Source organism: Protopterus annectens, chromosome 7.part0, assembly GCF_019279795.1.
Source record: "Protopterus annectens isolate FY-2018-M chromosome 7.part0, PAN1.0, whole genome shotgun sequence".
In the NCBI taxonomy this organism is placed as follows: Eukaryota; Metazoa; Chordata; order Ceratodontiformes; family Protopteridae; genus Protopterus; species Protopterus annectens.
In genome coordinates this window covers 396919980-396942930 of record NC_056739.1, presented here as the reverse complement: position 1 = coordinate 396942930, position 22951 = coordinate 396919980, and the positions used below count along the sequence as shown (strand labels likewise).

General features: G+C 42.7%; 1 protein-coding gene across 1 annotated transcript in view; it reads right to left on the bottom strand.

Annotated features, from left to right (window-relative positions):
* Window positions 1–22951, bottom strand: part of LRIG2 (leucine rich repeats and immunoglobulin like domains 2) — a gene marked incomplete in the record, with an annotated part of 726335 nt that overhangs the window by 90052 nt on the left and 613332 nt on the right. The window contains 1 exon segment of the mRNA XM_044076985.1: window positions 21495–21647. Coding sequence (XP_043932920.1) covers window positions 21495–21647 — 153 coding nt within the window.

Here is a 22951-nt window from a genome sequence, read left to right as displayed (position 1 = left end):
CAGGGAAGAGGTGACAGCAACCGACGCCAGACCAAGACTTTGTAACTCGGGCCGACTGCGGGTCACCTGCCAGCAGGATAACCCAAGTGTAATGACTGCAACAGTGAAACACGATGAACATCCTGAAAACATAGTTCCTAACATCCGGTTAAATCAAAATTTCTATTACAGTTCTGAAACATTCTTTAAGCAAACATTATGTAAATGATCTTGAGATAACATTAATATCCCAGCATATATGGAATTTTATTTCTAGAATTAAATGCATTTTTTAATTATAACTAATGTCAAAATTCTTCATCAGATTAATTAAAATAAGGAAATAAAAATACAATGCAAAACACTTTTGGTAAGAAAAGCTTTAATTTAAGAATTTCTCATTAAATTCAGACTGCAAACTGAATCCACTCAAAACTGGTCATATGATAGTAGGACTGATTGGAAGCTTAAACACCAAAGGCAGAGGTGTGTCCATATTCATTAAGGATATCCACACTTCCAGGCTAGTTGCGCAGCATAATGCATCCGAGATTATCCAAGTACAACTAACTCTGGGCAAAACTGCAATCCAAATTGTAGCTTGCTACAGATCCCCCACCATGCCCCAGGATTCCCACTCCTTTTTTCTTGATATACTGGAAAATATTAGGGTTGAACAAAACACCCTAATAATGGGCGATTTCAACTGCCCCACTATTAACTGGGAAAACTACTCATGTACCAACTCCTTCGCTCAACGCTTTCTGGAATTCATACAATTCTAGTGCCCTGGATCAACTTATCCACACCCCCACCAGAGGCAACAATATCCTAGACCTAGTTATTACCAACATGAGTGACCGGTGTTCCACACCTGAAGTCAACTCCTCGTTGGTCAGATCCGACCATAAGTTAATCATCCTAGATATCTGCATCCCGCCCCCACCAACCATTAAGGAAACCATGGTAAAAAATTCTCCAAAGCCAACTTCATGCATCTTAAGACAGAAGTGGCAAACTTCACGACACCCATGCAGATGGACAATACAGTTACGACTGCGGAATCCTACACAAAAGCACTCTATAAGCACTTACACGAGTGCATGGACTGTGCTATCCCAAACGGAACCAAGACGTTATCCTCCAAAAAAAGGAAGCCAATCTGGTGGTCCCCTGCCATAAACAAACACTACAGCAGAAGAAACTGTTGCAAAAGGGAGCAAAATCCCATGAGTGGAGGAGCTCCCTGGTCAGCCTCAGTAAGAAGCTGAGATCCAAAGCTAGCTATGAAAACAAAAACGCCACTGATTCTAACGGCAACCACAAAGCATTCTATAGCTATGTCAAGAATCTCAATGGCAACACCCAAATCTGGTCGGAGTTACAGCACAACGGCACGAAAATTACAGAACCAACTGATATTGCCAACATCCTGGCAGATCGGTTCAGTGCTAACTTTACATCCCCCTCTCACCCCCTAAAGGGCCCATATCCATACAGGAAGAATGCAGAGTCCCTGTAATTACATCTATGCAGGTAAAAACAGCACTCTAAAACCAAAAACACAGCATCTATAGGACCGGACAACATCCCAGGCTGCATTTTACACGAACTTCAGAACGAACTGACTCCCCATCTAAGCACCATGTTCAATCATAGTCTCACATCAGGCTTTGTGCCCACTGAATGGTGCACAGCAACAGTTATCCCACTCCACAAAAGGGGTGCCACCACTGATCCTGGGAACTATCGCCCTATTAACCTGACGAGCCTGATCTGCAAGGCCATGGAACGTATCATCATGGAACTCATAAACAAAAACACTGGTAATCTCCAAACTCTGGACTCCACCCAGTTCGGGTTTGTGAAAGGCAGATCATTCCTTCTGAACCTGATCGACTTCTTTGAGGCAGTCACCAAAGCCATAGACGAGGGTAAGGTGGTTCACACAGCCTATCGTGACCTCGCCAAGGCTTCTGACACCATCCCCCATTCTGGAATTATAGCTAAACTCACTAAACTAGGTATAAATCCCTATGTCACAACATGGGTTGCCAACTGGCTCACTGAAAGAACCCACACTGTAAAAGTTGCAGACTCCAAATGTGACTTCAAACCAGTGAAAGTGGAGTACCACAGGGTTCAGTCCTGGGACCTCTCCTGTTTGGTATCTACTTCTCTGAAGTACAGGCTAACACAGAAGGCCTCTGGCTAACAAAGTTCGCAGATGACTGCAAACTAGGAGCCATAGTCGAGTCCCCAAATGATGTGGACATCCTACAGAAGGGCCTCACTGAGACAGATGCCTGGTGTCAGAGGCATGGCCTCAAGCTCAATGTCAAAAAGTGCACTGTCGTCCCCTTTGGTAAAAACTGTGTAGCCACGCACTACCACATAAACGGCAGTCTACTTAATGCCGAATGTGTGATAAGAGACCTTGGGACCCAGCGGACCGTAGTCTCTCCTTTGATAATCACATCGCCACAGTAGTCAGGAAATCCTTCTATGTGGCACACCTCATCACAAAAGGGTTCTCCTCCAGGAAAAAAAGAGGTCATTGTCCCCCTCTACTCCGCACTCATTAGACCCATTATAGCGTAAAATGCCTTTTGGAATGTACCTCACAAGACATCTGCAGCAGCTGCAAAGGCCACAGAAGTACCTCACAAAGACGATTACTGGCCTCAAACAGATGCACTACACTGACCATCTCAAAAAACTCTAGGTTTACTCTGTAGCATATTGCCTACTCTGAAGAGAACTCTGCTTATCATACAAAGCCATGTTAAAACCAGAGTTGTTGGACATGCTACACCTAAAGAAATCCCAATCCCGCCAAGCTACATGCTCTAAGGACCTAAACCTTGTCACCACAATAAACAGGACATGCTGGAGGGATAAAATCCTGTCCCAGAGACTTCCTATACTCTGGAACAAGCTACCCATCTATGTCAAGCAAAGATTCTCATTAACACTCTTCAAGAAAAATCTTGATGAGTGAATAGGAAATAGGAAATACACCCTGGGAATAAATTCTGTGGCTCTGCTCAACAGGGGCACAGGAAATTAACTTTCTTGGGTGGCGTAAGCCAGGGAACCTTGTTGGCTAGGCTTACGTAGGCCCTTGGGCTGACAGCCTAGTACCTACCTATGAACCTACGAAAACAAACCATCTGGACTACATTTTGCATCTAAGGAAGTACATACTACATTTAAATACTGCACATTTCTTACAATTTAAATCAGTTTTGCACTTCCTGATGTGTGTGTGTTTTGTATCTGAAGATAAAGCTATTAATTGAAGGTATTTTTTACAGCTGGAGTGCTTTATATTATATTTCATTTTATTTAATATATTTATTTTACTCTCGCTCTCTCTCTCTACATATATATATATATCTATATATATATATATATGTATATAAAACTTATTTTAAAAATTGTCATTACTTCCCCTCTAAATGAATTCCTTATGTATTGGAGATATATGAATAACTTATTGTTTTATTGCCTTTTGTGTAAATAAAAAGAAGTTATGTACTTACCATAATGTTCCATCTGAGTAGTTGTACTTCATCTGTCTTCAACCTTTGGGTGATCAGATCTGAAATGGCAGCATCACTAGCATCTCATCCGAGCTCCAAGCTCCTCCTCTTACCCATAATGCCCCTCTATCTCCTTCCTTCCCTCAGAACAAGTTTGCTGTACAGGAAAACATAAGCCCGACCCAATTAGACCTTATCACTAAAGGTAGTAGCCAAACAATGTAGAAAAAATAAGAAAAAACACACCAAACAGCCAGTACTTCGCAGCAAAAGTCTCCTTTATCTCCACAAGACCTGGTATCTCGGCATTTCGCCTTCAATGGATCACAATTCAATGCAAAACAATAGTAATTTTTATATACACATCAATTAGATCAATCATTCCATTAATTATACAATTAAATTCAAAAAATGGAGGGAAAATTTTAAATGCATATTTTTTTAAATGCATATTTTTTGAGATAATATTACAATATTTTACTGCAAAATTATTTAAATAAAATTATTGTATGCATGTGTATATACATGTATATAATGTATTAATAATTTATAATATAATTTTAATATAATTTCTTACACATTGTGAAATATAATGTGAATGTTAAAATTATATTCTATATCTTTAATTAATTAATTAGTTTGTCAGATACCTAATTCTAAATTCAGACCAAAGGGTCTTAATGTATTGAACTTCAAGATCATCCTTGTTTCAAGTTCTAATAGTTTGTCACAAATGTTGTCACCCCTAGTACAATAAGGCTTGCCTAATATGCTGAATTTTAAACAATCTGCTTTTCCCTCATGCGTCTCAAAGAAGTGCTTAGCAACTGGACTAGATAAATTTGAATTTTGCAGCGAAGTTCTTATCACTAAAGGGTCTTCACAAAACCTAAGCAAAGCATGAGGATGAGAGCCACAATAGTGCCCTCTCCGACATACCAGGATAGGACAATGGTGATAAGGTCAGGGGGAGGAGGGGGGACAGCTGAAGACAAATGAAGTACAACTACTCAGATGGAACATTATGGTGAGTACATAACTTCTTTATTCGAAGTAGTTTACTTCATTTGGTCTTCAACCTTTGGGACAGAGTCCCCAGCTACCAGCACCAGGTGGCCCTCATGGAAGGATATTTCCGGAGCACCGCAAAGCCAAAGGATGCCCTACTCCTGGATACAATGTCCAATTTGTAATGAGATATGAAGGTGCGAGATGAAGACCAAGTAGCTGCAGTGCAAATATCATCTAGCGATACCCTAGACCAAAAGGCCGCTGATGTTGCCATAGATCTAGCTGAATGGGCTTTCACCTGACTCAGAGGGGAGAAACCTCTATCAGAATATGCCTGAATGATGCATTGTGAAATCCAGCGATGGTAACTTTGGAAATTGATTTGCCTACAAAGGGTTTGGAGTAGGAGACAAACAACTAGTCAGATTTACGAAAAAAATTTGTACTGTGTAAATAAAACCTCAGTTGCCTGTGCACATCCAATAAATGTAACTTGTATTCACTCCCTATTTTGGAAGTTTGGAAAGAAGACAGGAAAATTGATAGTTTGATTGATGTTTGCTTCTAAAGCCAGGGAGAAAGTAAGGATTAGTGCGCAGGGAAACCATGTCTTTATGAAAAACCATGTATGGGACTTTGATGGATAATGCTTAAAGTTCCGACACCCTCCTAGCTGAAGTGATAGCCACTAAGAAGGTGGTCTTCCAAGAAAGAAAATGTAAATCTACTGATGCCACAGGCTCAAAGAGTTGGGAGACTAGAACCTGAAGTACAAAGGTAAGGTCCCAAGGAGGTGTAGGATCATTCAGCGGGGAGGCGTAAAAGAAAGGTACATTAAAGGAAGGCTTTAAAAAGTCTAGAGGAAGCTAGAGAAGCCATATTTCCCTCCACATGGAAGTTAGAGATGGCAGCCAGTTGGACTCTAACAGTGAAAGATCTAGCACCTTGGTGAAAGATACATAAAGGGATGCAACTCCCGTTGAGAGGCCCATAAAGAAAAATGTTCCCACTTGCTACAATATATTTTCCTGGTGGAAGATTTGTGAGCCGCCACCAGTATGGTCCTAACTGGAGATGATAAACCGGGAGTCTTAATCATTACTGGACCTGGAGCAACCAAGCTGTGAGTTTCAGACTGTCCAGGTCTGGGTGGGGAATCCCCTAGGGATGAGAAATGAGAGCTGGAACTGGATCCAAAATCCATGGTGGAACTACCAGGTGAGACCAAAAAGAGGGGAACCAGACTTGGAGAGGCCAGAATTGTGCAATGAGGATTACTGAGCTCCTCAACCTGTGAGCTTTCTGAAGAAACTTCAGGATGAGAGGAAACGGGGGGGGGGGGCTAAGTATAAAGAAGACTGGAAGGTCAAGCATGAACGAATGCATCTCTGGGGGCTTCCCCCTGAGGGGGGTTCACAGCGAAGAACTTGCTGCATTTCGCGTTGGAAGGAGATGCGAAGAGATTGCAGCAAGGCTGACACCACTTGAGGAAAATCTGTTCTGCTACTGAAGGATTCAGAGACCACTCGTAAAGCATCATAATAGTTCTGCCGAGCCTGTCCGCCAGAATGTTAGACCTTTCTGAAATGTGCATTGCCAGTAGAAAGTGGCTGGTAGAAATCGCCCATTCCCACACTGTCATGGCTTTGCAACAAAGGGAATAAGATCTGGTTCCACCCTGCTTGTTTATATACCAGACTATGGACATGTTGTCTGATTGAATAGCAATCGTCTCCAGAGGAAGATGGGCATGAAGGGCTTGCAACGCTAGAAAAACCACCCTCATCTCCAGGACACTGATATGCAAATTGGTCTTAAAGGGGGACCACATGCCTTGGACCATTCTTCTCGAGCAATGCCCCCCCCCCCCACTCGAGCTGGGAAGCATCCATGGTCACTGTGGTGGTGGGAAAGGCTGGTAGAAATGGACATCCCTCGACAAGATCTGGGGAGAGAGTCCCCCAGAGAAGAGTCTCTCTGCACCCCCGAGATGTACTAATCGGATGGGACAGAGGTAGGTCCAGAAGAGGCCATTGAACCGATAGCGTCCATTGAAGAACTCACATGTGAAGCTGTCCAAGGGGTAAAAGATTGAGTGTGGCTGCCATGGAACCCATTGCCCGCAGCACTGACTCTGCTGATGGAAGGAAAGTCTGTAGGATGTAAGATACAAGGAGTCTTATATTGTGGGCCCTCTCCGGGGTGAGGTAAACCATCATTTGAACTGTATCCAGCCGGGCTCCGATAAAGTATAGAGTCTGAACTGGAGTTAGTGATGATTTGCTGAGGTTGATGGTAAAGCCCAGACTATTTGCTAATACAAGGAAGTAGTCCCTGGCTTGGCAAAGTAGATGCTTGGTAGGGGAAACAAGGAGCCAATCATCCAGGCAGGGGAAGACCTGAATCCCCTGAAGTCACAGGTGAGCTGCTACCACCGCCATTACTTTGGTGAACACCTTGGGGGCTGTGGTGAGACCAAAGGGTAGGGCCCTGAACTGAAAGTGACTGGCCCCCATCCGAAAGCGGAGAAACCTGCGGGAGCTTCTGTTCATTTTAATGTGATAGTAGCATCCTTGAGGTTGGTCGAGCACATCCAATCCACTGCCTGCAGATAGGGCAGAATAAGCTGAAGGGTGACCATCTGGAATTTCTCCTTGGCTACAGACAGGAGCAAGGTGGAAAGATCCAGAATTGGTCTTGGGTCCCCCGTTTTCTTTGGCACCAAAAAAAACTTGGAATAGATGCCCAAACCGGATTGGTCTAAGGGGACGGGTTGGATGACTCACTTTCTTAGCAGCTTTTCTATTTCTACTACCTCCCTTTGCGCTGGTGGAATGTCTGGGAGGTGTTTTGGTGGGGGAGGTGAATCCATAAACAGGATGGTACAGCCTCTGGATATGATTTGTAACACCCAATGGTCTGTTGTTATGGACTCCCAACTCTGTTGGATGTAAGGAAAGACGGCCCCTAACTGCCTCCAGAGATGAGCAGTCAGGCAGCCCCTCAGGGCTGCTGTGCAGGTCTGTCTGAGAAAGGTTCTCGAGACCAGATGTTCTTTGGACCCCCTCTGCCTCTAGGCCGTCTATCACATCCCCCTCTGCCTCTGGGGGAAGATGAGTCCTGACTGTCCTGAGAGAACAGAGATTTCCAGAACTGGTTCCTTGAAAAGTATCTTTGAAGGGTGGAGAAGTGTATCCCGATGGTAGACATTGTCTTCCTGTCCTCCTCACTCTGGACTAGGGTTGCATGCACAGACTTCCCGAATAGGGAAAAACCATTGTAGGGGACCACTGGCAAAGGATGCCCTGAAGGGTTCCTAAAACTGACATAGCCGAAGCCAGGCGTGCCGCATCATAACAGTGCCGGACCCGGCAGCTCTAGTGGCTCCTTCCATGCCATGGGAGAGGAGACAGATGGACGTATTTGTGACTGCTTTCAGAGTGGCCAGGCATGCAGAGAACATTTTCTTGCCCTCCCCCAACATGGACTCTAGGGGTGACTCAATGACTTCCATGAACAGGTCAGGCTGTAATCGGAGGACATCAGCCATATAATTCAGTGCCCTTATGGAAAAGGTTGCTGAAGCATATATCTGCTTCCCCAAATAATCCACAGTCCTCGACTCCTGGTCAGGGGGATGGACAGAAAGCTCTCCTGCGTGAGCTCTTTCTTGGTGCCGGCTGCCACCACCATAGCATCTACTGGGGACCCCCTTACTCCAGCTAATCCTGTCGGGTGGGGGGGCTGAGTACCTTGTCTGGCCTTCCTGGTATAGGTTCCACAGTGTCCGGTTCCTTCCATGCCCTGGTGGTGATCAGGTCCACAAGTGGATCCAAGTGGGGGGGGGGCACCCAGGAGGTAGATGGGCCCGTGCCAAATGCCTCTAGAAACACTGACTCGTCTGGCTTTGGTTTTTGGGCGGACCACCCTTCTCTTTGGCACAGGAGTTCCATGAGATTTCCAAAGGAGACACCCTTGGGGGGGGTGATCTGGGGGAACCTTCCCCTTCTTCCAAGTCAGTGTCATCAATGAGGAACTCTGGAGAGGAGTCCAGGTGCCACATTTTGCATGTTCGTTTGCGAGGCACTTCCTCAGTGGGACTCTCTGAAGAGGACTCGCAAACTTCCTGCTGTTCCCGAATGGTAGCCTCCTGAGGCAAAATTTACACAGGCTGTCCCTGAGACGGCAGAAGAGTCGGAGTCATACCCAGAATCGAGGGAGTTGGGGTGGAATCAGAGGAGGAAATGGTCAGGGGTCTCGACTCACTCAAGAAGACTCTCTCCACCACACTGAATGCCGAAGGAGATAGGACATCCTGGGAAACAAGCAAGGGTGCCGCTGTCTCCTCGGATCCAATGGAGGAGTCGGAGCAGAGATGCCCAGGGGGAGACTGCAGTCCAACTAACTTGGAGCTGACAGAGCCCCCTCGGATCTGACACCAAGGCTATGGCTCCGAGAGCTCAGATCCAAACTAGTCAGATCTGACACACTCAAGGCAACGACCAGCATCAAGGTACAAAGTACTGTCAGTACCGACCCCCAACTCCAAAACAGGGGGTCAGATCGGAGGAGGAGTTATGGGGTGAAAAAGGGTTACGAGCTCCCCACTCCGAAGGGCGAGGAGGCTGGCAAGACTCCCAACTGGACCTGGGTGCTGACAAAATTTCCGCATCATTCTGTCCATCTCTGCTTCGCTCAAACTGCGTGTAGAACATGAAGATGAAGCCACTGACACTGGCCTGGAGTGCCAGTGAGGAGAGGCTCTACACAGTGGTCTGGACACCTTCAGCACTGGGAAGAATCTGGGTGAATGGAACCGGGAGTACTAGGCCTAGAAGAGGTCTTTGTCTTGGGAGGAGGACCCGACGGAGCCGAGCAGTCAGGGGATCGCTTCCTCGGTCTGTCCTTTTTGAATTTCTTCCCATCTGTAGACCTCATGGCAGAAGGTTGAGTCCCAGAGGCCTGGGAAGGGGACGAAGCAGTAGTGGCCACTGACATGGCTGGGCTAGAAGCAACACGGACGGCTGTCTTCAATGAGGGAAGAAGCCCTTTCATAATTAGTTTAGGCCTTCTGTCCTTGAGGGCCCTGAGATTAAAGCCCATGCAAATAGAGAGGCCGTGAGGAGATGGGCTGCGCCTAAACACACTACACACAGAGCGTGGCCATCAGCTAGGAAGAGCTTATGGCCACACTCCGTGCACTTCTGAAAAACAGGCTTGGGGGTTTCAGCCATGCTTGGGAAGTAAGGCCCACACCCACAACAATCACACACTCACTCACTAACAAGAAAGGTTAGTGGGGAGGTGAAGAGAGAACTACCATACTAAAACCTTTTTTTTTTTTTTTTTAAAACGACGACAACTAAAGAGCGAGGTAGGGGAGGTTGAAAAGAAAGTAGGGGAATCCTACATTAACACCTGCAGAGAAAACTGTCACTTACCCAATGAAAAGCCTGGAGCTCAGAGACCACCACGATGCGTAGCTTTTCAGCGGCAAATGAGATCTGGGGGAAGGAAGGACATAGAGGGGCATTACGGGTAAAGGGAGGAGCTTGGAGCTCATATCCGATGCTAGTGATGCGGCCGTCTCAGATCCAATCCGGATCCGAATACCCAAAGGTTGAAGACCAAATGAAGTAAATAACTTCAGATCACCTTTTAAACTCTCATGCTACAGCTGGGAATCCAAGCATTATAATGCATGTTTATATTACCTCATGTACACTGTATTACCTCATGTATACTGTACTGTTTGTAAACATTTATATGGTGTATGTAATACTTGGTGGAGCTTTTCTCCCCAGGTCGCTAGTGAAAAAGTGTGCAAACTCAGTCAGACATTCCCGGTTAACAAATATCAAATAAATAAATATTTCAAATGGTTTCTGTGCTCTGCCTAGGTGTTTAAATCATTTCTGAGTGTGCTCTTATTTTACTGCATTTTGCTCTCTCTTCTGATTTTTTTCCCCACTGACCAACCCTATTCCTGTTGTGCTTTTTATACCTGGAGGCTTTTGAGCTGCCTGCCACTGCTGTACATCTAGCCCTAGAAGCTCCTCCCAGTCTCGTCTTCTGTATACCTGGCCCTAGAAGCTCCTCACAGTCTTATCTTTTCTGCTCATCTTGCTGGATACTGACAGATGAAATTGAGAAGGCCCTCCCCTTAGACTTCTATGAACATGATCTTTAAAATTGCCTAAAAAGCTACTTTAGCTTTTGCTGTGCTTTTTACATTAAGAAATTTAACAATCATCCCTCTGTTGGCAGAAGGCACTTACCTGGTCTCTCTTGAGTTGGGAAGCATTCTAAGGAACCCAAAGTGTTGTCAGTTAATGGCTAGTGGGCCCAAGAGTTAGTTTTAAGTAAGTTTGTGAGGTAATGCTCACCATGCAGCAGCATTTAGCAGTGTCCACTATAGTAACAAACACTTGGTTTGTAAAATTTACTTATAAAGCCAGTATTTGCAACTTTGACCTTTAACACAGAAAAGCTCCAAGTGAAGTAAACCAAAATCGAACACCAAAAACAAACCCCCCAATGGTGGAATCCTTACCTTAACAGAGTATATATATATTAAAAAAAAACAACTCATGGCTAAAAATCAGAAACAGCAATTCTCACAGAAACAAGAGTTCTCTGATTCAACTAAACATGAAACTAAGAGGTCTAATAAAGTCCAACAAGGTCAGGACAGCCTTACATGCTAATCACAGGGACTTCTTCAGCTATGTCAAGAAGCTTAAAGGTAACACTCAGCACTGTGCACAACTGGTGGTAAATGAGACAACCTTCACTGAACAGGGTGACACAGTGAATCTACTGGCTGATAAATTTAGCTCTAACTTCACCCCCCCCACTACTCCCTGTGAAATTTCCTTCAAGCATATCCCCCACCCCAATTATCAACAGCAAGCAGGTCCTGAAAGCACTCACTAAGGCTAAAAACACTGCTTCAGTGGGGTCCAACAATATCCCCAATTGCCTCCTAAGTAGCCTAAAACATGAGCTAGCGGGACCACGAGGCATTCTTCAGCTGAGGCCTCAAAACAGGTTATGTGACAGGTGAATGATGGGACGGACAGTCACCCCTCTTCATAAGGGTGGACCCTGGGAACTATGGACTCATTAGTCTTACAAGTCTAATATGCAAATTCATGGAAAGAATTACCATAGAAATGCTCAACAAGGACATTGGCAACCGACAGACACTAGACCCATCCCAATTTGGCTTTGTTAAGGGAAGGTCTTGCCTACTCATCCTGGTAGACTTCTTCAAAAGGGTCACCAAGGCTATGGAAAATGTTGCATATTGCCTACGTTTACCTGGTCAAGGTATTCTACACAATACCTCACTTAGGTATTATTGACAAACTCTCCGAATTAGGCATAAAAACCTACATAACTCACTGGATTACTGACTGGCACACAGACAAGACCCAAGAAATTGGGATCAGTGAGAACACCTCTACCAGTGGATTACCACAAAGCTCCATGTTGGGCCTACTCTTGTTTGGCATCTGCTTCTTGGATGCCAAAGCTAATGTCAAAGGCCTCTGGCTCACCAAGTTCACAGATTCCTCCTACGACACTGGCATCCTACAAGGAGGGTCTAAAACAAACAAATGACGTTGCCAAAGCCACAGACTACAATTCCATGTGAAGAAATGCATTACAGTGCCCTTAGAGTAATCAGCTTGGGTGGAAGATTTCCCAATCAATAAAATCCCCTTAAGAGCTGACCCAGTAGTTGGGCATATGGGCACACATGTAGACAGTAATCTGGCCTTTGACCAACATGTTCATAGGTGTCTACTAGGCTAATGGCCCTGGGGCCTTTACAAGCCTAACCATAGGATTACCCTGGCATAGTGCCACCCGACCTTAGTTCCCAGTGCCTCTGTCGTGTAGAGTCACTGTTTTTCCCCCGGGGTGAATTTTCTGTTTCCCATCCACTCATCAAGATTTCTCTTGAAGAGGTTCAGCGAGGTGCTCTGCTTGACATGTATGGGAAGTCTGTTCCAAAGTATGGGCAGTCTCTGGGTTATGAACCTGTCCCTCCAGCATGTTCTGTTAATTGTGGTAATGAGGTTGAGGTCTCTGGAGCGTGTAGTGTGGAGGGATTGGGATTTCTTTAGATGTAGCTTTCTAACAGAGCTAGGTCAAACATGGCTTTGTAAGTCAAGCGGAGATCGCCTCTAAGTAGGCGATATGAGACAGAGAATAGTTGGGAGTTTTTTGAGTCTGGCCATATAGGACAAGTGTTTAAGGCCTAGGATCATCTTTGTGAGGTACTTTTGCGGCCTCTCCAGTTGTTGCAGGTGTCTAGTGAAGTACATGCCAAATGGGGTATTGTACTTGATGATTGGCCTAATGTGGAAAGAGTAGAGGGAGACAATGACCTCTTTCTTCCTGGATGTAAAACCCTCAGTAATGAGATGTGCCACACAGAAGGACTTTCTGACCACAGTGGCAATGTGGTGATCAAAAGAGGTTACTGTCAACCTGTGTTCCCAAATCTCTTATAACGTCTTCTGTGTTCATTGGATTACCATCAATGTGGTAATTCATGGGAACCGGATTTTTCCCAAAGGGGATGAGGACACAATTTTTGGCATTGAGCTTAAGGCCATGGTTCTGACACCAGTCATTGGTCACAGTGAGGCCATTCTGTAGGATGTCAACATCACTTGGAGAGTTAATTAAAAGAGCTCTTATCATATGGCAAAGTGTTTAGAGCAGAAAATATTAGGGGAAGTTTTCCTTGTAGAAATTGTACAGTCTGTGAGAAAATCAAAAACTTGGATGGGGTTAATATCAATGGCAAGGTCTACAAAGCCAGTGAAGTATATACATGTGAATCTAGTGGAATTGTGTATATTATAGGCTGTGGATGCCCGCAGATAAAATGGTACACTGGACAGACTAAAAGAGCTGTCAAGTAAAGAATCATGGAACATCTAAGGACATAAGAAGGAATAGGATGGAAAATCTGGTAGCTACACATTTTATTCAGGTACATAGCAGCTCAGTAGAAACCTTCTTTTTTAGTGTGCTGGCAAAACCCAAATCTTATGACAGGGAAGTGGACACAAGCAAGTTGTTACTGTTGGAGTCCAAGTGTATAATAAACTTTAGGACATTATACCCTAAGGGTCTAAATATGGAATTAGATATGATGTATATAAGAAAGCTGCTTGATGTAAGAATTTATTCCTTGAAGGCGTAAGCCGAGGTACCAAATACATCAGTAAACTTTTTCTATCCTGATGTGTGTGTTTTGTGGATTATTTGGAGGTGTTCGTGTGTTTTGAGTTAATAACAGCTCCCAACTTGCAATTGTGAACTTTGTCAGCCAGAGTCCCTTTGTGTTGGCCTGGGCTTCAGAGAAGTAGATACCAAAGAGGAGAGGACCCAGGACCGAACCCTGTGGGACTCCACTCGTGTCTAATTGGCAGTCTGACTTGGAGTCAGCTACATTCACACTGTGGTTTCTATATGTGAGCCAGTTTGCAACCCACCTAGTGATATAAGGGTTGATGCCAAGCTTAGTGAGTTTTTCTATGATTCCTGAGTGGGGAATGGTAACAAAAGCTTTGGCCAGATCAAGGTAGGCTGTATGAACCACCTTGCATTCATCTACAGCTCTGATGACTGACTCAAAGAAGTTGACTAAGTTGAGCAGGCATGATCTACCCTTCACAAAACCAAACTGTGGGGAATCCAGAGTTTGAAGATTCCCTATATTCTTGTTTATTAGGTCCATGATGATGCATTCCCATAGCTTTGCATAGCAGACTCGTCAGGTTAATGGGGCGATAGTTCCCAGGGTCTGCAGTCTTTCCTTCTTTGTGGAGAGGGATAATTGTAGCAGTGCGCCATTCGGCAGGGACAAAGCTTGAGGCGAGGCTGTGACTGAACAGAGCATACAGGTGAGGTGCCAGTTCACTCTGAAGTTCATGCAGAACACAACCAGGGATATTTTCAGGTCCCATAGAAACTGTATTCTTGGCCTTGGACAGTGCTGTTTTAACCTATGCAGCAGTAATACCGGGTGCCTGGCAATCTACTGGTATTGTGATTGGTCCTTTGGGGGAAAGGGAGGATAAAGTTGGCACTGAATCTGTCAGCCACTATACTGGCAATATCTGTTGGCTCGGTATAGGAGGTACTATTGTGCAGTAGCTCAGAGCAAATCTGGGTATTGCCGTGGAGATTCTTTACATAAATATAGGAGGCCTTGTGGTTGTCTTTACTATCTGCTGCAATTCTGTTTTCATACCTAGCTTTACAGGATTTGATGAGAGATCTCAACTTTTTGTTGAGGCAGGTAAGGGAGTTTTTCCAGTCTTGGGACTTCACCTTATTTCACATCAGTTTTCTCCTTCTCTTGTAGAGTTTGTTTATGGCAGGGGACCACCAGATTGGCTTCCTCTTTTGGAGGAGAGTGTCTTGGTTCTATTGGGTATTGCAAGATCCATGCATTTGTGTACGTGTTTCCACACTGCATTGTTGTATGATTCGGCAGTCACAACCATTCTCCATTTGCATGGGTGCCGTGAGGTTACCCACTTCAGTTTTTAGGATTCTAAAGTTAGCCTTGGAGAAGTTTTTCATGGTACTTTCCTTTGCTGGGGGTGGTGGGGGTGGGGGATGGGAAGGATGTGGATTCCCAAAGTGATTAATTTGTGGTCGGTTCTAACCAGGGAGGAGCTGACTATTGGTGTAGAGCAACGGTTGCCCATGTTAATAATGACCAGGTCAAGGATGTTGCTACCTCTAATCGGGGTAAGAGCGAGCTGGTCCAGGATATTGGACTTAATTAACTCCAGGAAACATTGGGCAAATGTATCAGTACAGGAGTAGTTTATCCAGTTAATGGAGGGGTAGTTGAAGTTGCCTAGTACAAGAGTGTTAGGTTAGACTCTAATATTCTCCAGGGTGCTTAGGAACATGGAGTGTGAGTCTTGGGACATTGTTGGGGACCTATAGCAGGGTCCGACCTGAAATTGCTGTCTTACCCAATGTTAGCTGCACCTGAAGTAGCTCTGATGCGTTATATTGGGCTACCAGTCTGGAGGTGTGTACATCCTTTATGAATATGGAGACACCACCACTTTTGGAGCTTTGGTCTAAGTTCTGGGGCCGAAAGATGTGGAATGAGTTATAGTCTGGTAGTGTAAGGGTGCTTTCTGCTGCCTTGAACCAGGTCTCTGTTACAGCACAAATGTCGATGCTCTCCATTTTAAGGAGTGCCTTGAGTGAGTGCATTTTGAGATTTACACTTCTAGTGTTGAGCAACATGACCATCAGACTGCATTTGTCTGTTGCTGTTATGGTGGTAATTTGGTCTTAAGACATTAAGAAAAATTATTCTAAGTCACCTAACTCATAAGCAAAGGTATGGCATCCAGGTCCAAGGAAGTTGCATTATCACTCTACTCAGCCCTCATCAGACTCATCATTGAGTACAGTGCCCCCCCTTTGGCATGCATCTAACCAGGCACTTGCTATAGCTGGAACGCTCTCAAAGATTCTTCACCAGGAATGAACACCCTGCCCTACAAAGATCACCTTAAGGTCCTAGCTCTGTACTCAGTCTCCTACAGGTTACTGAGAGGTGACCTATGCCTAGCATATAAAGCATCCTCACATCCAGCTCTGATGGATGTCTTGCACATCCGCAAAACAAACGGCACCAGGAACACTAGCTCTAAGGACCTGAACTAGGTCTACTACATAAACAGAACATAGAAAATAAACACACGAACCACTGACAAATCCAAAGAAGAGAAGAACTGCTGGGCAAAAGGAAAAACCACAAGCGAAAGCTGGTCACAACTGGTTTAATGAAGCGCTTTTCGTCGATACAGTGTACAGACTTCCTCAGACAACAACATAAATGTGGGTATCATTTAAATACTGAACCTAATGGCTAATTAATCAATCAAAAACAACAATTAATCCCTAAAGCAACTAATTGCTTTTTTAGCCCTTCCCTCTAGTGTAACAGGGACACAGAGTTACAAGGTTACAAGCTCTTCAAACAAATATAATATTCACTGGCTTAGCGACAAAAAGAAAACTACACATACACTATGTACATTACTAGCCTCTCTAAGTTACTACTTAGGATGACAATTTTAAAATATATAAATATTGACTATATTTAATAAAGACTTGATAAAAAGTTAACAAATAAGTTTGGAAATTTCTACCTATAAAATATCGATTAATACATGTTAAAAACTGTGTTAAAATACATGACTAAATAAGTAACCGCAAAGACATTCATCTTTTCAAACTTTGCAGTTTTAGAACACTGCTGATTGAGCACGTCTCATTTAACCCAGGGCATAAACAAGCATTAAGTTTTATTTGCCACTTCAGCTCTAGTTCCTCAAGTAATAGTGGCAAAGGTGCACCCCTTTTATTAGTTAACACTTGGTCCAATATGGAAAATTTAAAACTATGGTTTAAATGTTCAGATACATGCTTGGCAAGGGCGTTTTCTAGTTTATTTCTACTTATCGCATATTGGTGCTCATAAATTCGTTCACGGAGTCTGCGTTCTGTTTTACCAATATAGAACGCAGAACATCCCTGACACAAAGCTACATAAACCACCATTTTAGAATTACAATTGAATCTAAATTTTAGTTTATGTTGAAAATTCTGTATCTTAATTCTATTTGACTCAAGGATATATTTACAGAAGTTACAATTCTGGCATTTAAACATACCTACTGTTTTAATGAAATTATGGCCAGATTGTTCTAACAATGATTTCATATTTCTTCCCCTCCTAAACGTGACAGTAGGTAGTTCCCCGATCTTTTCGTAAATAGATGGGTTGCTTTTAAACAATGTCCAATTTTTCTTGAAGCTATCAATACATTGATAACTAAATTGACTAAAGGTTAGAATAAGTTTCATCCCCATAAATTTAGTGTTGATTTGACTGTTGTCCATACAACCATCTGAGACAGCTTGACTCTTACCTATAATTTTATTATTAACATCACTATCCTTTATAGTCAATAAAGGCTGGTAAAACTTATTGAGTCTTTTAGTTGTGACTTCATTGATCAGTTCTTCTAACAATGTGATGGGGTACCCTCTATGCGTAAACATGTCCCTTAATGTTTCACATTCAATGTTGAAATCGTCATCCAAAGTTACAATACGGGCTGCCCTCACCAGTTGGCCCTTAATTACTGAGCGTTTCTGGTAGTTTGGGTGGCAACTTGAATAATGCAAAAAGGAGTTTGAATATGTCGATTTCCTATATATGTTGGCTATAAAACCACTATTCTCAGTATTTTTTGATAGTAAGATATCCAAATAAGCTATGGATGTATTACTAAATGTAGATGTAAATTTTAAAAAATCAGTTGAATTATTAAATTTATCTAATAAATGGTTGCTGACAGTTTCATCACCTTTGATTAAAATGAATATATCGTCCAGGTACCGTGTATAAAAGACAATGTATTCCATCAATTCAACATTCTTAAATACAAATTCTGTCTCCCAATACGCCATCACTGCGTTAGCTACGCTAGCCCCACATGGCGAGCCCATAGCGACCCCAACTTTTTGCAAGAAAAAATCTTCATTAAACATAAAGTAGTCGTTATACAAAATAATTTCTAGCAATTCTATTACTACGGACATTTCCATGTTAGAGGCCCCATTTTTCTTGAGCATTAAGGTTACCCATTCAATCCCGATATCATGGGGAATACAAGTATATAAGTCTTTGACGTCTATAGTAATAAAGTTGTGACAATTGTCAAAAACCAGGTTATCCATTTTTTCCAAAAAAGACCACGAGTCTTTACATATCTGGGTTTCAGAAGTCAGGTATTTCCGTATAATTGAATCTATAAATTTAGCGCATGGGTACGTAGGTGAACCTCGTCCATCCATCAATGGTCTCATTGGGGGGTCAGTTATACTTTTATGAATCTTAGGTATCCCGAAAAGACACGGGAATCTAGGGAAAGAGGTAGTCAAATAGTTGTATATATTCTCATAAACAGAACATGCTGGAGAGACAGATACGTCTTTCAAAGGATCCCCTCACTATGGAATAAGCTCCCCAGCCACTTGAAGCAGAGTTCATTCGCAACCCTATTCACACAAAAAAAAATTGATCACTGGATGAGAAATCACAAACTTATCCATGTCTCTGATGGACAGAGACTGACAGTAAGCAAATTAATCCCCAACTAACAACCCCCACATTACCCTTAGCTACCTCCTTACTAACATTCTCCACCATATAGGCATCCAAAGTACCTGGGGACAAAACTGGGTTACAATGCACGGCCAGGCTTATAAAGATCCTGGTGGTCATTAGCCCACTGTAAACCTAGGATACCAAACGAAAACAGTCCTTGAACCAAATAAGGAATCAGATGCAAAAACCAGAGAATACAAGAAAAAGAAAAATAATCTGGTTCCACACAGCAGTGAAAATCAATATGTCCTTTATTATAGTAGGTAAGCGCTTTCTCGGAATAATATCCACTTCATCAGACCAACTGATGAAGCGGATGTTATTCCGAGAAAGCGCTTACCTACTACAATAAAGGACATGTTGATTTTCACTGCTGTGTGGAATCAGATTATTTTTCTTTTTCTTGCAAACCTAGGATACTTTGTCCTTAACTGTGTCTCAAATATCCTAGGTTTAATTAGCAGGTTAGGTGTTGGATGAGCTTCCTCAGAAGGGATAAAATAGAATGGCTGATGGTGGTTCACCCAACGGGGACAGAAAGAGGAGTTTGTACAGTTCACTGACCACACCTCTACCGAAGGGAAGACCTTGTTGTTCTCTACCGAAGGGAAAACCTGGAAGTGCTGCACTAACATTTGGGACTCAAGGGGCATAAGCCTTTGAAAGAAACTACGGCAACCTTAGCTACAGTTACAGGTGTGTGAATGCATGCATTTGCAATTGGCAAAGTATTTTCCAATAATGGAGTAGGGACATACACTACAAAATCAAAGTGGCTCTCACAATGATACCACTTGGGAGAGCAAAACTTCTGTCCAGCTAGCTTTAGCAAGAATTCGGTACTTGGACAGGCTGCCCCACCACCACCTGGCAGCCCTGTTACAGGGAAAATGGTCAGTCTGGTCTGGGGGTGCAGTAATGTCCTACAACACAGGGTGAACGTACACAGTGATGCAGAAGGCCAAATATATGACTTAAAATAAAAGTATCCCATTCAATAAAACAATGAGCTTTTAAAGAGTCTGAGTATGTGAGAATACACACACACACACACACACACACACACACACACACACACACACACACACACACACACACGCACCAAAATGTAACAATTTAAATCCTATCCTTTGATAAAAATACTACTCTTTCAGTTTTAATATTGGGTGATGCTCCCTCTTGATTAAATGGTCTTCTGATTCTCTCCTGCTGACCAGAAAATGTGGTCAGTATACACTTTCTTGTGCTACTCTTCTCTAGGTGGATGGTCTTTTCTCTGAAACATATTTAGTGCACTTAGCATACATCAATGAACAGTTATCAATAACGCAGGATGTGAGGTGTGTCCAAACCCAACACCTGGAAACAGCTTTGAAAACAGTGTCACAACAAACAATGATTATAACTTCCATCTGCTATAGTAAAAGCTTCACTTGTTAGTGTACTACAGACAACTGGGAGCATATGTATAAGGATATTCCTGTTTTTCTCACCAACAAAGTGAAATGTCCGCCTTGAGTTCTGTCCACCAGACAAGATTTCCAAGTGAAGTACCACTACACACAACTAGTTTTAAATCAGACATCTTGCCATACAAAGTGAGACTTCAGAGCACTTGCTTCAGTTTCAGTTCTGCAGCACTTTGCTTACTTCAAAAATGTTATGTAATGTGGCATGATTTATGCTATATTCCTAACAAATGGAGAAAAGACATACAGAATTATTTAAAGGAAGCAAACACCCCCTGTTAACACCACTGATGAACAGTGCAATGATGGGAATGGATCCCATGCCTAAGTCAAAGTATGTCTGTAAAACACTCTGTAAAGCTTGCAATGTGATGGAAGATGACAAGTAAACAGATGAAATGCACATAATGAACTCCAAGGCTGTACAGGAAAGATCATTAGCAACATCACTTCAGCTCGCTCCCACCCTTGCGAGATCCAAAAAATTCGGTCCCAGAACCTCAGGAAAAATAAAGTAACACACAGACAAATAATGGGATTTAAAGAAAGGAAAAAAAAGCAAAATTTAAATGTCAGTGCTACACTCCTGCACCCCACACCCCTCCAGCTACTTTACACATACTAAGATCACTCTACCCTGGAGAAGGAGAAATGCTCTGAGGTGTCACAGCCCTGGACTTAAAAACATTTTTTTCCGATTTGTACTTGGAAGTTCAGCTCTTCCCTCATCAAAATTATGGTCCTTGGGCACATCAACATCATTACACAGTAGTAAACTAAAATCTTAGTGAAACTGTGACAAATCGACCACACAATTCTTTAGGTGTGACCTGCAAAGACATTCTTGAGGCTCAAAGTATTCTGCTAAACAACTTTTAATGATTACACTGCGTGCCGGTCAGTATCTGTCAAGTCCAAGCCACAGCATTTTGGGGGGGGATACTCACAGTATGGCAGAATCAAAGCCTTGAATGCAGCATACTTGGGCCGCACAAAAAATGATGCTGCAGTAGCATGTGAGATACAGGCGGCCTCCTCTAAGCAACCATCTGGACAGGAGCTGCTAAATGTACCACAAACAAGACTGTACCAATGGACAAACTGCCATCAGAAAAAGAGCAACTGCTGGGTCCACCTGCTGTACTACATAAATGGTAAAAACGTTTTCATACATAAAGTGTAAAGTTCTTCTGCGAAATGCTGCCTTGTTAGTAATGCAACTAACTTAACGGCTTAAAGTAGACTTACCATCAGTTCCTCTATGTAAGTAGCCATTGGCAGAAGGTGGCATAAGCTGTTGATGACTGCCAGCTTCTGAATTACTGTAGCCCTCTTGTGGATCAGACAGTGTTCCTTGGGATGATAAGTAACTGGGAATGTCAACAGGTAAAGTTAGGTCCTCTACAACAACAACAAAAAAAAAAGACACAGACCATCAAATTAGCAGAGGAAAATAAATTTTCTAAATTAAATAAAAATCAGAAAAAAATACAAAAACAAAAATAAAATTATGCAGAAACAAGTCAAATATTTCAAGCTATCACTTGATCACATCAATGGACTATAAGAACATAAACAAAATTGCTAAAACTAACCAAACATTCATTCTACTTTTATTATCAGTCATAATGCAATGTTTCCATTACCGTTCTAAATTGAGCTCCTCCCCTTAAATCTTGTAATCTTGTTCCGAACTTTAACTGGTCTCAAAGAAGGGATGCTTATTTTTCCATACTTCACTTAGTATGCATGTCTTTTCCCCTCCCTTGTTCAGCCTAAACACTGTAATAGACTTTAGTTACATCCTAGTTACAGCTTCAACCTTCCTGCTATAATGTAAGAAGAGACCTCCTTCCTCATGAAAAGCCTTTATGTCTAGCAGCAGCAGTTTAACAACTATGATCAGGGCTTAAGGACGTACACCAGCATTGAAACAACCAAGGAAATACAATCAACGAGTCACAAGTAATAGGTATGGTCTAGCTTCATGAAACAATCTAACAAGTTATTTTTTCAACTCTACATATATTTAAATAATGCAAACCTAGCAGGACTCTCCAGTCTTTAATGACATTTGTGTTGTACTTAGCCAAATCTTATTTATGAAAGTTAGTGAGAATACTAACACATTCTGCTTAGGAGAGGATGACCGTCAAAGGAAAGGCCTTGTTCCATGGACTGCTATTTCTTGTCTTTTTCCACCATGGTCAAATGCCCTTTACAATGGTATACACAAGCTATAGACCACCTATGTTTTTTAGTAAAGTCTTCCACCCCCCCCCCCCAAAAAAAGAAAGACACACACGCTGTCTGAATTTCACAACTGCTGATATTTGTAACATTAATAAATTCCAAACAAACTTCTTGTGACAACTGAGGATGAAAGCACTAACTCAGCTGTAATACAGATTCCGTCTGTTGAGGCTGTACTGACTCGTTTATTCATCTCAGTGCAGATATGACCTAACACTGGGCTTAAACATTCATAACTTGTAATACTGCTGGCTTCATGAACTTAGAAGGGTGTATAACATGGTTTACTCCAAAAAAAAAAAAAAAAAAAAAGATGCACTTAGGCTGATGAGTTCTCAGCACAGACTTATTTGAATGTGCAACAGTACATAAATTGTACTCTAAGAAAAAAGCACTAATTTAAAGTAACAATAAGACACATAATATCCCGCTTTTTCAGAGATGAAAATCCC